The 17,010-nt window shown below is 42.8% G+C and overlaps 1 protein-coding gene across 1 annotated transcript in view; it reads right to left on the reverse strand.

Moving 5' to 3' along the window:
• The window catches only part of LOC136586874 (epidermal growth factor receptor-like), a 213,837-nt gene extending 197,004 nt beyond the window's left edge, over nt 1–16,833 (reverse strand). Inside the window, exon 1 of the mRNA XM_066585141.1 lies at nt 16,433–16,833. Coding sequence (XP_066441238.1) covers nt 16,433–16,532 — 100 coding nt within the window. The 5' untranslated portion in view covers nt 16,533–16,833. The remainder of the gene's footprint in view (nt 1–16,432) is intronic.
• Nucleotides 16,834–17,010: the final 177 nt, after the last annotated feature.

The raw sequence follows: 17,010 nt of genomic DNA on the forward strand, positions 1-17,010 counted from the left end.
AGAACTGAGGACAAGTGCTTGCCTATTTCTGTCAGCCCCATTGAAATGATTGGATGGGCGGCTGCGCAGGCATGTCCATGGCTCAAATCAATCTGATGTCACTGCGGGTAGAAGTGACTTCACAGTGACAAGAAGAGGAGGACACAAGACCCTTGTTTTTGGAATGGGTTGGTGTTTCAGTGGTACAGTGATTCTGGTACCACCCCTTTAATATGTATATTTGCAGTCACTTACAGGTACCATCAGCATTTTTACCAATTCATGGCTCATACTATAAAGAAAAAACTGTGAAGAAAAAATATTCTGTGCGAGAATATTCATATTAGACAGCACTAAGACCCCTTCATTACCGAAATTGAAGTTTGGTGGGATCAAATGAATTGTTGGGTTGTGAGTGGAATTGAACTAGGAATGAAAAGATCAATTGAGAGGACTTATGCTGTTTACACAGGCAGATAAATCATTCGCAATTACGTTCGCATATCACTCAATCGGTCACTCTACCAACGAAGGCCGTTCATGCGCAACGGCGTGCGAATGAGTTATTTTTATGCCTGCATAAAAGGAACAACGAACGATTAGTGAACAAATTCTCATTCGTCATTCAATCATTGGCCGTGTCTACACCGAGCGATTATCGTTCAAAGTTGCACGATCCAACGATTTTTGGAACGATATCATTCCGTGTAAAAGGGCCTTTATTCAAGACCATGAAACATCATGACTTTCTGGTAAGTGAATGGTTAATCAAGACAATGAAGTGATAGCTGGAAGGAGAATATTATGCCTAATTATGAACATTAAGACATCTTTGCTCTTCATCGGAAGACTAAACCTGCATCTAATCCTGTGATGTGGAGTAACCATGGTAACACGCTTTTGTTCTAAAAGAAAACAATGGGAAAAGACGAAAGTCTGGCACGCTGCAAATTATAAAGTGCAATCATTAAATACGGGGTCTGCCGAAACTTGTATTCTACAAGTTATATTCTTGTTCTTCTGTGAGAGCAAAGAAAAAAAAAGATGTATCTTCTAATGTGAGAGTGCGGTCCGGACAGCAAACACTAGCTAGGGCCGCATGTTCATCGGTGTATCTCATGCCCCTACGAGCTCCGTATTGGTACTCTACTCTCCGCACAGAGGACAATAGAGCAGTAGGTTCGGCTTCTTGTCACATACTCTCATCCGGACTTGTAGATGGGTAACAGCAGTATACACGGCTAAGAAAATCAATAAGAAATACTAAATCAACGCACTTAACAATCCAGTCCTGCTACTAAATCATTATCTATCTCAGTAACTTAAATGGGCAGTCCGCTTTGGGTAACCCCTCCATGATCGAAAGTCCCATAACAGCAGGTATCCGTAAGCTACGGGGGAACCTGGCATCAAGCAGCGCCACTGCAGGTGAAAGAAAGCACTACGGACCATTCACACGGGACAGAATGGTCCACCGGACATCGTGCAGATGCAGATTTTGTTGCGTCTATGAAATTTCTTACACAGGCTTTAATTTCGGAATTGCATCTCTTGTACGTCAGAAATCCGCAACAACAATTCCACAAGACGTCTTTAATTCCACAGCAGAAAGCTTTTCCTTTGCGGAATTTAATCTTGCAGTTTTGAAGTAAAGACATGCAGGTTTTTATAGGTGTGGAATTCAAGCCCCATAGGGATAACATTGTTCAAATTTGCGCGATCCAATCACTCTTTGAATCATAATTGTTCTGTGTAAAAGGACCCGCAGACAATATCCACTGAAATCAACAGGCTGTCCAATCATTGGACGCGTCAGGTCCTCCAGTGACATTTTTGTAGTCGTTCTCTGCTCCTGGCTAATAGATGAGGATCCTGAATAGGGGACTCCTCTATGATAGCTTAGAATTTACCAACAGAGTATCTGAAGTTGCAAGCTCCAAAGCAGAAAACCCATTTATTCCAAAGTAATGCTGATAAACGTTCTTGGATAATATTCTTCTCATTAGAGTAGAATTAGGGGGCCCTAACTAGATACAATAATCTGCAACCATAATGAGCAATTATAGCAAGTACTAGCTATTTAGCACTAGTCAATCAACTTGCATTCAACTATATGCAAACTCTTCCCTGATTTGTCCTTCCTCTTTTTCTGTTACTCGCTGATGTGTTACACAAATATAATCACAGAATGGTAGAGTCGGAAGGGACCCCCAGGGTCATCGGGTCCAACATCTGTCTGGGATGACTTAGTGATCCTGCTCTGAGCAAGTGCAGGATCACTAAGTCATCCCAGACAGATGTCTGTCCAGCCTCTGTTTGAACACTTCCATTGAAGGAGAGCTCACTACCTCCCATGGTAACCTGTTCCATTCATTCATCACCCTCACTATCTAATATCTAGTTTGTGTCTCCTCCCTTTCAGTTTTATCCCATTGCTTCTAGTCTTTCCTTGTACAAATGAGAATAGGGCTGCACTGTGACAACCCTTCAGATATTTGTAGACAGCTATTGAGTCTCCTCTCAGCCTACTTTTTTGGCAAGCTAAACATTCCCAGATCCTTTAACCGTTTTTCATAGGACATGATTTGTAGACTGCTCACCATCTTGGTAACTCTTCTCTGAACTTGCTCCAGTTTGTCTATGTCTTTTTTAAAGTGGACACAGTATTCCAGATGAGGTCTGACTAAGGAAGAGTAGAGGGAGATAATTACCCCACGTGACCTACACTCTATGCTTCTCTTAATACATCCCAGAATTGTGTTTGCCTTTTTGGCTGCTGCATCACATTGTTGACTCATGTTCAGTCTATGATCTATTAGTATACCCAAGTCTTTTTCACATGTGCTGCTGCTTAGCCCAATTCCTCCCATTCTGTATGTGTTTTTTTTTTTTCTTGCCCAGATGTAGGGCTTTGCATTTCTGCCTGTTACATACCATTCTGTTCGTCACCACCAACTGTTCTAGCTTGTCTAGATATTTTTGAATCCTCTCTTTTTCTTCTCTAGTGTTAGCTATCCCTCCTAGCTTTGTGTCGTCAGCAAATTTGATCAGTTTCTCCTCAATTCCCTCCCCTAGATTATGCATAAAAATGTTGGACAACACTGGGCCCAGGACAGAGCATGGAATATCACGCACTACCTGTAGTCCACAAACAAACCTCTCAGGTAGGCTCCCTTCAGTATCCACAATTGATTGGGGTAGAATATTCTGGAAGATGTTTTACCTTTTTCTCGCAAAGCAATTGCACTGACTGATCTACATTCTGGGCTACTTTCTTGGGAGTAGTCTATCCAGCCATTTCTGAGGAAGGAGCGATGTCCCCGAAATGCTTCAGACTAGCTATTTAATAATGAAGAAGAATTGGATTATTGCCCTCATTTTAATGAGCTTTCTGTTCTAAGGGTGGCGCCTGGGGTCCATAGATTTTTGTTTTTCGGTGACACCTATATATGTCCACACAGCCCATATGCGTATCTTATATTACATTGTTTAGCATACATTATTGCTCTGTTTATCTTGCTGTAGCTTAGCTTCCATGTATACGGTACTACGGACAACATTTGTTGGAAATGCATGCAGCATCTAGAAGATTTTTCAGCGTCAGAGACAAAGTGGGACTGTTAACAAACGAACAAATAAAAAGCCTTGCCATTGGATTTATAATGTGGTGAACACCTCTGTATAAAGCAGAGGATGGCAGAATGTCTACTGGGTTACTTTATATGCAAACAGACAAAGACAAGATTAATAATTTAGCTTGGTGGGTGGTCACGTGGAACAGTCTGTTGGTTATATTAAGATATTTGTCGGCATTGTATTCAGCAAACAGTCCTGCTACCCCAAATGTTCTGTTCATTTGTGCATGTCGAAACTCTACTGAATGGAACTAGCTGCAGTATCTGTGTGTAGGCTGACGGCTGATATTGTGTTTACCGGGCAATGAAATGAGCACTTTCCTATAAAAACAAAAGTCAAAGAACCCCAAAGCACATTCTACTTCCAAAGAACCTGGACAACAAAGTATTTGCTTAAGTCAGAGATAACAAAGTTATTCTTTCACTTGAGCAACCATTCTAAAGAACACTTGGTTCCCTTGCATCACTTGGTTTGTGTTAATATACTGTATCACAGTGGTCGGTCTCATGAATAATTCATTAGTTTCATAATTAGAGCAGCTTGGATACAAAAGACACAGGGGCAGCGCTAATTAATAGTTAATTGGTCTCCCTTTCAATCTTGTTGGCAGCTAGCATTAAGTGGAAGATGGAGATAATATTTTAGGGATCTTCAAACCATTGTGAAATAAAGTCTAGTAGACAATAACCAGAAACATCTGTCTTGCTGAAGTGTTGATATATGTACTACAGATCTCTGTATATGACTCCATGTGCACAAAGCCTGTATAGAGGCATATCGAGGCCTCCGATGGGGTTGTAGACGTTCCGTGAGCTGCAGTATGGTATCTGTGTATCACCATGTTCCGTGTTTTTATGTCATGTGGAAACGACACCAGTATGGGAATACGTTTTCTTTGTATCTTCACATACCATAGTAACTTTGAAGAAGGGTCATCGGCTCACTTGACATGGTATGTAACAGGAAGGAATGTGCTATGCTGCAGGGCACATACAGCCTACTTAACTCAATATGGATTATTCTGCTAAACCAGTGATCCGCATTCATAAAGTACAATGTGATTTACATGAGACTTTCGGAAGTTTTACACCATGATTTCTATCAAATTACCGTAAACTGTAGAGGCAAGTGTAAAAGTAACATCACACACAACATGCTGTAAAAATAACATTGCAGTGATGTGTCAGTATGGGTGATAGCAAATCACTGAGTATCTCACTGGTTGTTCTATAGTAAAACATAACTTTTTAAGTGAGAAAGGCATTCTGTTACACCACAGTAAACCCTAAATCCATTCATAGGTGACATGGAGAACCCACCCTGAAAAGGGCAACCCCTTGGAGGATCCTAGTCCTAGGACACCTTAGTAAATCCTACATGGGGGAAATTGGGGTTTAAAAAATACTAATCATAGTTTCAAGATACAAAAGAACACCAAAATCCCAGAGATGCGCAAATTAAGTATCAAGTACTGAAGTATGCAAGTTTCAGATTGCTGACATTTAAGGGTGACAGTATCACAATCATATCCAAGTTCAAATATCTGTTTTATATAATCCACAAAAATTATTGATCACTAGACTCCAACTCTTAGAAACATTAAACGTACATATAATCTCATTACAGGCGAGATAAAGGCACACTTGTGCCCAAGGTATGGGGAAAACTATCAATAGATGATATTTGTCTTTGATGTTTCTAAGAGTTGGAGTCTTAGTGATCAGTCATTTTAGTGGCTTATATAAAATAGATATTTGAACTTGGGTAATTAAACCTAATACTGTCACCCTTAATTGTCTGTAATCCGAAACTTGCATATTTCAGTACTTGATACTTGATTTTTGCATCTCTAACATTTTGATTTCTTTTGTAACTTGATTGTATGATAAATATTTTTATCACCCTAATTTCCCATCAGTCCCCTATGCAAGGTTTATGCTGGTGTTCCAGGGCTAGGATCCTGCACTGGGTTGCCCTTTTCAATGCGGTTTCTCCATATCACCTAGAGTTGGAATTATGGTGCTAGGGTACTAGGGTGCAATAGAGTGTCTTTTCCTCTTTTTTTCAGAGATTCCTAATTAAAGTTATGTTTAATCCAGGACAACCAGCAAGATACTCTGTGCCTCCGTTCCACCTGTCCCCCTCTCAGCGTATGGTAATAACGTGACAATCAGGTGAGATCTGGTTCTGGAGCGTTATGTGCGGTCCCCCTCACTGGACGAAGTACTCATGAGCGGACGTTACAGGGTATGCAGCTCTTCCGGGTATCGACGTATCAGTGCAAATTACTCCCCATCCCTCCCCATCTACCATGTACCATTTGTAATTTGGGTCTTCTAATGAGGCAGAATGGTCTTTGGACCACTCCATGCTCCAAGACCCAAATGCAACTACCTTGGCATCCTCTACAGATATCCTACTGCATCTGTAGTCTGGCTCTGTATAACCTCCGATTTGAACCAGTGCTTCTGATTATATGTGGTGGCATACGCAGTAAGGCCCCCTGCACATGGCAGAGCCGGATTCTGCATGTGGAATCCCGCAGCTGAATTCGGATCTGCCAGCAGCGGCACCCAAGCGTACCTGCTGTCTTCTCTGCATCGGAAATGCACAGTACAGATTTTTTTAAACTCCTTCTTTTTCCGAGCCATCCCGCGGAATCCGTGACCCTTTTCGCAATTACATTGCAGAAGGGCTGGGGATCGGACGGCTTCCATTGACTTCAAAGGAAGCTGTCAGCATGAAATCCGCAGAAAAATGGAGCATGCTGCGACAAAATCTGTATCATATCAGCAATGTGTGAACATACCTTAATAAATCAAAAATTATTGGACCTAACAGGACTCCTGAGCTTGGATGTAATTCCACTAAGTGAAGAAGGAAGCATCGAAGAAAATCAGCAGCCCGAAACATGACCTCTCAACTCAAAATGACCAACAATAAAGCACCATCCCCAACTTCCTCCAATAGGAAAAAGATGAAAAACAATATATCGTCACTTTCCTTTTAAGACAGTGATATTCTGTCAACTTAACATTAAATACCTGTGGCCTCTTTCAAAAGGTAACTTCTATAAGCAATGACTGAACAGTCCTTACCACATGCCAAATACATGACACACATTTCATTCTTCACCGCAGAAAGGCCCAGTTAGTGTGGAAACATTGCAACATTCAACAGATAATAATAGAAGATGTAACAATACCAAAGAGAAAAAAAGGAAAAGCACCAGCTCTCCAACCAATCTCACCGGAGGGCGGACTCACTTGACCAGATGCAGCAAGGATGCAAGAAAGAAAAAAGGAGGTCCTGCTCCTCCAACTGAAAAATATGTTAAAACACCATTTGACCATAACGCACTGAAAAAATGCTCTAGTCCCACTTACGTATTTCCGGCGCCAAGCAGAGCATTAGGTTAAGCTAACAGGACCATAAGTATAGGCATGCCATGTGTGAGAGACACATGCGGGCACGCAGCAAGTACGCAATAACATGCCTATTTGCTGCGTGCCGACAATCCCCATACACTATCTTGGCGTGTATGGGCATGAGCTGTCTGAGAGGTCCACTGAAAGCAATGGGAGCATTATCGTGGTAGCTAATCGCGGTAAAAAACGTCTGCGTGAGGGAGGCCTTGGATTAACTTTTCCTCTGTATATAAAAAATCATGTGCATTCCTGCAAGTCAATGTTAGACATTTTAAGCAAGCCTTGTTTAAGAAATCATTGTTACAAGGCTTGTTTAAAAAGTTTAACATTGATTGCAGGAATGCCGCCTTCCAATTAGGGTTGCCACCTGGCCGTTTTTTTTAACTGTCAGGCCAGTGCCTATTACAGGCCGGTATTTTCAGAGCCCGCACTGCCCCCTAGCGCTGGTTAACCCTCCTCCGGCAGTCCTGAAATCAGGGGAAACACAGACCTGAGAGACGGCAGCTTCCAGCATCTCCGATAATGACACGTCATGTGATAACCTGTGTGGAAGGAGTCAGGGATCACATGGCCACAGGGAGCTCAATAAATGTAAGATTGTGTGTGTCTGTCTGTCTTGCAGCTGTGGGGGTCTGGATGGAGGGAGGGAGTGAGTGAAGCTTTGTGTGGGGGTCAGAATGATGTAGCAGAGCTGTGTGTGTGTCTGTCTGTGTGTGTCTTGGAGCTGTGGGGGTCTGGATGGAGGGAGGGAGTGAGTGAGTGGAGCTGTGTGGAGCTTTGTGTGGGGGTCAGAGTGATGTAGCAGAGCTGTGTGTGTGTGATGTCTGGGGATCAGGATGGATGTAGTGGGGCTGTGTGTGTGATTTGTGGGGGTCAGGATGGATGTAACAGAGCTGTGTCTGTGATGTGTGGGGGTCAGGATGGATGTAGTGGGGCTGTGTGTGTGATGCGTGGGGGTCAGGATGGATGTAGTGGGGCTGTGTGTGTGATTTGTGGGCGTCAGGATGGATGTAACAGAGCTGTGTGTGTGATGTGTGGGAGTCAGGATGGATGTCCGGCCGACCCTGCAGTGACAGTGTCAGGACCCGAGGATGAGAGCGGAGGAGCAGTATATGCGGTACAAGGTATGTATCGCGTACTTCATGTAATCTTGTATGTTTAGGTGGTATACATTATACTAGCTGTACATATAATTACATACAGGACATATCCAGGTTACATCAGCATCACTATATACAGGGGAGGTATATCTCCTGTATATAGTGATATGGAACATGCTGGGGTAACCTGGGTATCTCCTGTATATAATTATATATGTGTAGATTGTATGCGAGCGTCTGCAGCGTGTACTCGCGAGTAGATGGCATGTGATTCACACTAAACGTCATCTCGCGAGAACGCACTGACCTGTATCACGTGCATGCGCACAGCCGCTGGATGGGATCCGGAAGATAAAGGAGGGGAAAAAATGCAGTGATAAGCCACGCCCAAGCCATGCCCGCCACGCCCCCTTTTAACAATGGCCAGTATCTTTAAATGACAAAGGTGGCAAACCTTCTTCTAATAGGTGGTGCTGCAGAGGTATTGCTCTATCTTCCCATTTGCACATTTCCCAGGGGAGCATGCATGGCCTTATAAGTCTCTTCACACCTTCTAGATGCTCTCCAGAATGAGGAACGATGCCCTTCCTGACCCAGATTTAAATGTGTGACCTCCTTTTTCTATCCACCTACATAAGACACAATTAGATGCTTGATCAAAAAAGCAACATACTGAACTATTGGGCTCTATAAAGGTGCCCATGGACCTCCAATAGCTGATATACCTTCAATACCTGTCGACCGAATGCTCATAAAGCCAGTAGTTAATTCTCTCGAGTCCCCTGTATACATGAACCCTCAGTTCTACTGACAGCTATTTCTCCTGCCTCCCCTGTACTATCAACATTCAGTTTGCCCATGGGTTCATATGTTGTATGTGGGGACAGTGGACAAATTTAAAGCCCTGGAGCGAGTTATCTTCCGGGGGAGGTGGGGGGTGGGAAAGGCTCAGACATTGAAATTCAGCATGGCAGCGCCTTCTTTATTTATTTTACTAATTTATTCTGCAGTGCTCTACACGGATCGCTCCTGCTTAATATCGGGCTCTGAACGAGGCTCACATTCTAGAATCAGCTATTGGTATGTTTTTGGAGTATGGAAGAAAACCTGATTATCCGGAGGAAACACACACAAACATGAAGAGAACATGCAGATACTGTCCTTGGTTGGATCAGAACCCAGGACCCCAGTTGCAAGGCATCAGTGCTTACCATGGAGCCACCATGCTGTACAGTCTTTTCCAAGAAAGTTGGAAGGCCCCCATATACATACGAGAATCGTTTGGTCCCGCTTAAAGCAGTGGGTTCTGATGGCTATAGCTTAATGTAGTGTTTCCCAACTCCAGTCCTCATGGCACCCCAACAGGTCATGTGCTCTGGATTCCCCAGTATTACACAACTGATATAATTATTGTTAGTACCTCAGACATTGCCACAGGTGTTCTTACTATAGGACATCCTGAAAACACGACCTGTTGGGATGCCTTGAGGATCAAAGTTGGGAAACACTGGTTTAATGTGTATGGGGGATCCTGAAGAGTCATGGCAATGACTTGTACCATTGCGTATGGTGTCTCTAGGGAGGCACATAGAGGTTTATACATGTCTTAGCCCTTGCAGCATAGTCACATTTTTATGACTTCAAGAGGGAGAAACTGGTTTAATAGAAGTGTTTCCTGGGGGCAAAACTGCGGCACAACTTTTTTGCTACACGACAACCACTTAAGGAAATGTATTAGATGAAGAGAGATGCCAATCCTCATACAAAACAGGACACTGAAACCCGCTGACGGACCGCGTGCTATTTAAAAGATAGTTCAGAATCAGTCTAACAAATGGAAGTGGGCACCAACCATTAAACAGACCTTCCTTGGCACAGACACATAAATATACCTAAGGCAAAGTCCCAGAAAACATTCGAGTGTTTAGCTCAGAAGTGTCTTCAAAACTGCTTTGTCTCGGAGCCAGAACACAAGCAGCTGAAGTGAACTCCCTGGCTATATTGCACAAGAGCAGCAGGTAGGGACTTGCAGGTCAGGAAGATGACTTTAGTACTGAGGTGTGTTGCTGCCACTGGCTCATTGGATAGTGCGCAGTCACGGGAAGCTACAGGGAACTGTAAACTGTGCAATCTTGTAGGGCACACATGGGTAGAGTGCTGCAGTTCGGCCAGTTCAGCCGCTGGCATCTGGCCAGGCTTCTGTGACAATGTTCAAGATTTACTGACAATAAGAGGGAGGAGAAAGAACTTGTGTAATGGTGAGAACTATTCTCAGGTTGGCAAAGGGGATAACAAGTCTCATCCAGATTCTACGGGCATATCATTCTCTTCTTCAAAAACTCTCAAAAGTGTTTTTCCAACTTTAAGCAAAGTCTGTAGAATTACTTATGAACTCCTGTACAGGAAATAAAAGTCTGTTGCTGAGTATTATCCTTTACTTCAGGAGGAGCTCATGGGATTTGTAACAGTAAGTACAGAAAAATTGTCACCCGTGTGATCATTACTAGAGATGAGCGAGCACCAAAATGCTCGGGTGCTCGTTACTCGAGTCGAACTTCCCGCGATGCTCGAGGGTTCGTTTCAAGTAACGAACCCCATTGAAGTCAATGGGCGACCCAAGCATTTTTGTATGGGACCTATGCACCGCTAAGGTTTTCATTTGTGAAAATCTGGGAAATTCAAGAAAGTGATGGGAACGACACAGAAACGGATAGGGCAGGCGAGGGGCTACATGTTGGGCTGCATCTCAAGTTCCCAGGTCCCACTATTAAGCCACAATAGCGACAAGAGTGCCCCCCCCAACAATTTTTACTTCTGAAAAACCCTCATTAGCAAGGCATACCTTAGCTAAGCACCACACTACCTCCAACAAAGCACAATCACTGCCTGCATGACACTCCGCTGCCACTTCTCCTGGGTTACATACTGCCCAACCGCCCATTTCAGTAATAGTAGCAGTCAAGGCAGGCCCCGGTAACAATTCCAAAGCAGCAGTATAGGGGAGCACAGTATTAGTTCCATTTCAGTAGTAGTAGCAGTCTAGACAGGCCCCAGTAACATATCACTAGCAGCAGTATAGGGGGAGCACAGTATAGGGGGATCATGCAACTGACACAGCAGAGCCAGGAAACAATTATGCGCAAGCCTGCTGTAACGCTTAGCTGGGTATTAATGAGCGACTACTACCCCCAGCAGACACGCAGTAAACTGTAGACGGTCACAGGCTTAGCTGGGTAATAATGAGCGACTACTACCCCCAGCACACACGCAGTAAACTGAAGACGGTCACAGGCAGCCCAAATATAGTATTTTTTTCCAATTTTTGGGAAAAAGCCCACTGCCTATATAGCCTGTATATGGATTTCCCTGTTCGAGAATGACTGTGGTTATTGAAAGCACAGTGCAGCCAGAAAAAATTATGCGCAAGGCTGCAGTAACACCTAGCTGAGTATTAATGAGCGACTACTACCCCCAGCAGACACGCAGTAAACTGAACACGGTCATAGGCAGCCCAAAGATTTTTTTTTCCAATTTTTTTGAAAAAGCCCACTGCCTATATAGCCAGTATATCTCTTTCCCTGTACCACTGTCCCTGCCTCACCAGTACTGCTCCTATACTCAGTAAAATGACTGCAGACTGAGGACGCTATAGTCTGCACGCCCGATATACAAAAAAAAAAAAATTTGCAACACTGCTAAAAGCAGCCTCAACAGTACTGCACACGGTCAGATGTGGCCCTAAGAAGAACCGTTGGGGTTCTTGAAGATGAAGATAACAGCCTAACACTCTCCCTATAGCAGCTACAGCAGGACGGCACTTTCCCTAATGTCTCTCAGCGTGCATCTGTGGCGAGCCGCGGGCGGACCCAGTTTATATACTCGGGTGTCACCTGATCTCCCCAGCCACTCACTGCAGGGGGGTGGGATAGGGCTGGAACTTCACAGGAGGAAGTTGTAATGCCTTCCCTGTGTTACTATTGGCCAGAAAACAACGCAATATTTTCTGGGAAGAAAATGGAAGTGACTCGAACACCGCGTGGTGCTCGTCTCGAGTAACGAGCATCTCGAGTACCCTAATACTCCAACGAGTATCAAGCTCGGACGAGTACGCTCGCTCATCTCTAATCATTACTTTACCCCACATATCTAGAGTGCTGAGAAAGTTTACATGCCGATGGGGCAATAGTTAACATGACTGGTGCAACTGGATTCACAGCAGTGCAGTATACTGTAGGCATTGTAATGTGGTAACTGTCAAGTTAGCGTTTGCTGCATCTGCATGTATATATATATATATATATATATATGTATATACATATATATATATATATATATATATATATATATATATATATATATATAGCAACTCTTTCACCCCTCTTTGCCTCTTTAGGAAATCAACTAAGATGCGAGCTATAATATTTCTCTGTAGACAGGTGTTTAATTAAAGCTCCATACAACTTGGAGCTCACATGGAGTCATGCTATGTCCCTGCGGATGAATGTCTTTAAGAAACTCCCCACTAATTCCCATTAATCATTACAGTTGGTAAGTTTACTAAGCAGAAAGTTATACTGGATTCTAAACTTTGCGCACAATGACGGTTTATCACGTTATTCTTGTATAATGCCTGCTGTCTGGACGTGGACAGTAGGCATTATACAAGCATAACGTGATAAACCGGTGGTGGAAGAACAGAGAAATCCATAATAGGACAGGCGACTTAGAATTAGAATGTACTTATTTTATACATATATGTAAAGTTTGCAGTATAAACCTCTCTTTTTAGAGGGGGTAGGTATATAAGCTCTGTGCTTCAGGCTTCTGCTGTTAAAGGATGTGCATACAGTATAGCATCCCATGCTTTTGTCATTTGAAATCTGTACTATAGAATATATGTATGGCTTAGCATTCCCCATACTCCATCAAAGCTGCATATTCCAGTGTCATCAGAGCTCTACATGCATGACACACATACATGACATACATACATGACACACATACATGACATACATACATGACACACATATATGACATACATACATGACATGCATGCATGAAACACATACATGACATACATACATGACACACATATATGACATACATACATGACATGCATGCATGAAACACATACATGACATACATACATGACATACATACATGACACACATATATGACATACATACATGACATGCATGCATGAAACACATACATGACACACATACATGACATACATACATGACACACTTGCATAAAGCAGCTAAAATGTAGGAAATCTAGTAGGCAGATAAATACAGCCAGAAAACGTCTTCACGTGCTCCAAGGAACGGGAGATCTACTGCTCTATAATTTAGCTTTGCTAAAACAGTGTAACCCTTTCCAGTCTCCTTTAAAAATGGCATTAATATACGGCGCTCATGCACGACGATTGTCTTTACAAATAGCACATTGTACCATATGCATAAAGCAGTTTGAGATAATGTTGTAATAAGACTTTTGACATAACCTTACTAAGGGTCCTTGGAGCGAGTGACGTCACCGCTGGCTCATTCGCACTTGTGCAGCCTGTTTACACAGGTAGATGCATAGTTGGCTCGTTGAAACGAGAAGCGTTCAGTTCCTGTATAAGCAATTGAGGGAGCCCGAACAAGAAACGAACGAGCCAATGAAGGTTTTTATGCCTGCATAAAATAAACGGCAAATGAAAAGTAAGCGATTCGTCGCTGGCTCGCGTTTAGACCGTTTACTTTCGCTAGTTTGAGCGATTTTTTGGAACAATTCTGTCTAGAAGCACCTTAAGATGTGTCTGTTATTCTGTGACGTATACAGAAGGCATTGTTAGATTTACAAAATATATTAAAAATGTAGAAGAACGCGCAGCTTACCCGAGAGACCACCTAGGTGTCATCTCCTGGTACTCTGTACATACAGAATAGGCTCCAGCAGATACATCATACCCAAGGGGCTTTCAAGGCATGCTACTAAACCAACAACCAAATACCAAGCAGTGATACTTAACTCAAAGGCCATTATTGTAATACGGCTGCATTTTATGGTCCCTCTTATGGTCATATATACTAGATTGGTTTACTGCCTGAGACTAAAGCCTGGGAGTTATGGTGGTAATAGCCGTCCTAAAATGTGTCTGTCTTGTGATTGTGTCACACCGACCTAAAACAAAGTCCCCACTAAGGGTCTGTATTGGCCATGATCACCTCCCAAGTACCAACATCACTGAAGATGATGCTTCCTTTCAGTGTCTCATCTGGCAGGTAATAGAGAAACATCTGTCCAACAATCATTATTAAACTGCACCACGTGCCGGGACTACAATGTAGTGACCCGTTTAATGACTTTATAAGGATATTATGACAAGCACATTCATCATCCATGTCCACTCATGTCATATATGTGCAGCAAGGAAGGAGCATGGATCAACACACCCTCCTATATTCACTTTTGTTATAACCTGAATGATTGTGGCTGATGAAGACTCCCGGTCAGTCGAAACGTGTTGTACGTTTATTAATAAACAAACTCTGAAGATAAATCTGTGGTTTTCGGCAACTTTTATTCCTTGAGGTCCCTAAAAGGCAGCGCTCCAGTTAAATAATGTTTTTTTTTAATGTTTTTGTACATCTACCATCTAGTTGGGAGAATAGTTTAAGGAAAATATCAGTTGAAGCCACTGAGTAGATTATGTGTACCGTGACATGCACTGATTAGAATCGTGCCGAATAGGCACAACTTAACCAGGTGAGCTGCTGTCAACCATTGGGCATTTAAGCATTTATCTTTTCGTCCAACTCAACCACCTGCACGAGCGTTGGCTCTTTTTCCTATTGTTTTCCTCCGTACTTGGTCATACACAGGACAATATGAACTCAATTAAGCCTTATTTACACGGAACGAACTGTCGGGCAAACAACTAATTTTTGACTAATTTTTCAATAATCATCAATATTGTGCAGCTGAACATTAAAGGAACATACAAAATAAAATATCCGGACTTGTATTTATGGATATGATCACTGATTAAGCACTATGATCAGAGACAACAGAGAGAAGGTAGAATAAGACCTACAGCTTATAAGTCTATGGTCAGTGTTGTTGGGAGACATGTATCAATCAAGGGTCGTGTACAGATTGTAAGAGTGTTTAAAGGAAATGTGCCACTAGAAATGCTTCTTTAAATGAAGGCATCTATCATATGCTCTAATAACAGTGCACTGGAGGGTGCAATAATAACCATCAATTAGTCCCCTTAAACTCCACAGTCAGACATCTAGTTTAGCTGGATTGCATTAACCATTAAAAAAACGGTCAAGATGGGACACAATGTGCTGCATGTACTTTCTGAAGGCATCTTCAACTGAAGTTTGAAGGGGTCATTCAATAAAATCAAAAACTATCCCTTCTCATACGGTTATTAGGGCATCTATTAAATGACCTCATTTCAATAGATCTCTCTGGTGACAGATGTGTGCGCAATATTCCACCAAACAATTCCAGATTACGAGACATGCTAATATATAATTATATAAAATTAAAGTGACAACGACTCATCCAGCCTGTCCGTCGTGTGAGTAAAGTAATAAGTGGTGTTGTAGCTTGATGAGTGACAATACATGCAACCATCTAACCACATCCCAAAAATATCATGAAGCACCAATTTCTCTGCTGCACTTCCACTGCTACATGGAGTGCCACACACCAACACATGTGCCCCAATGTGCAATAATGGGTTTTCACACAGAAAGACTTACACCCCTAAGAGTGCTTGTAAAAATTGTCATTCTGTATGCGAGCATGAGTGTACCTGCGATTTTCACGCACGTGAAAAAAAATCGCAAATGCATTCAATACTTTTCAATGGTAAAAATCGTTATTTTGTAAATGAAGATCCCCCTTGCAGGCAACTGCCCAAAAATAGGACATGCAGCAATTTTTCATCGCTGCAAGAAAGGGATGGCTCATGTGAATTACCACAATTGAGTTCCGTCCATATCGCTAACTTGCAGGTGAAACACGCCCTGTGAAGACCCCCTTAGTTCTTATGTGCGATCCTCTCCTTTTTTTTAAGACTAACCTACTTCTTCATGATCTCAGCGCAGATCTAAGCAAGAACAAGTCACCTATTGCCCCTTCCTTGACTTCACAAGATACAGACCATCACGTGAAGGTGTTCTAAAGTGCAGGTAGTTAAAGGGACAGAGTCACCTAAGTGCAGTAAAACTGAAGTATAAGTCATTGAATACAAGGAAAACACTGGCTCATAAAAGTTCTTACCAATTTTGTCATCCTGGGCATCACAAGTCATAAGAAGAAAGAAGGTGAAAAGGAGCAAAGAAACTCCTTGGTGTCCCAGATCCAAAATAAGTATCTTCATCCTGATGTCAGGCAGAAAAGTTCAAAGAAACTCCAAGATCCTTGCAGGAATCTTTCCTTCTTCCACTTATCTCAACACCTAAGTAACTAAAAAGTGCTGTGTGTCCCTCAGATCACATATCGCAGATTCCTGGAGATGGGAAAGTAAATCCAGAGTGGAAAGCCGGGTGGGATCCGTCTGATGCTACACTGAGGGGCGCTGCTGCCAGCCACACACCATAGTCCTGGAGTTACAAAACTTTTGACAGTTTCAGCCGGTCAGTGTCTCCCAGTCTGATCACAATACGAAGGGAATGTGGCATGCCTGGATTGTGACATCACAGAGAGGAGTGTCCCATTCCACTACCCTTCCCAAATCCTCCCTCCCGGTTGGAGCACATGTATTATTACCGGCGCACTGTGCGAATTCTAGTGCGATGTCTGCACTGCCACCTGCTGGCTACTGTAAGATCGCTAATGTTTCGTTCGCTTGTCAGGTC

This window comes from Eleutherodactylus coqui, chromosome 12, assembly GCF_035609145.1.
Source record: "Eleutherodactylus coqui strain aEleCoq1 chromosome 12, aEleCoq1.hap1, whole genome shotgun sequence".
In the NCBI taxonomy this organism is placed as follows: Eukaryota; Metazoa; Chordata; class Amphibia; order Anura; family Eleutherodactylidae; genus Eleutherodactylus; species Eleutherodactylus coqui.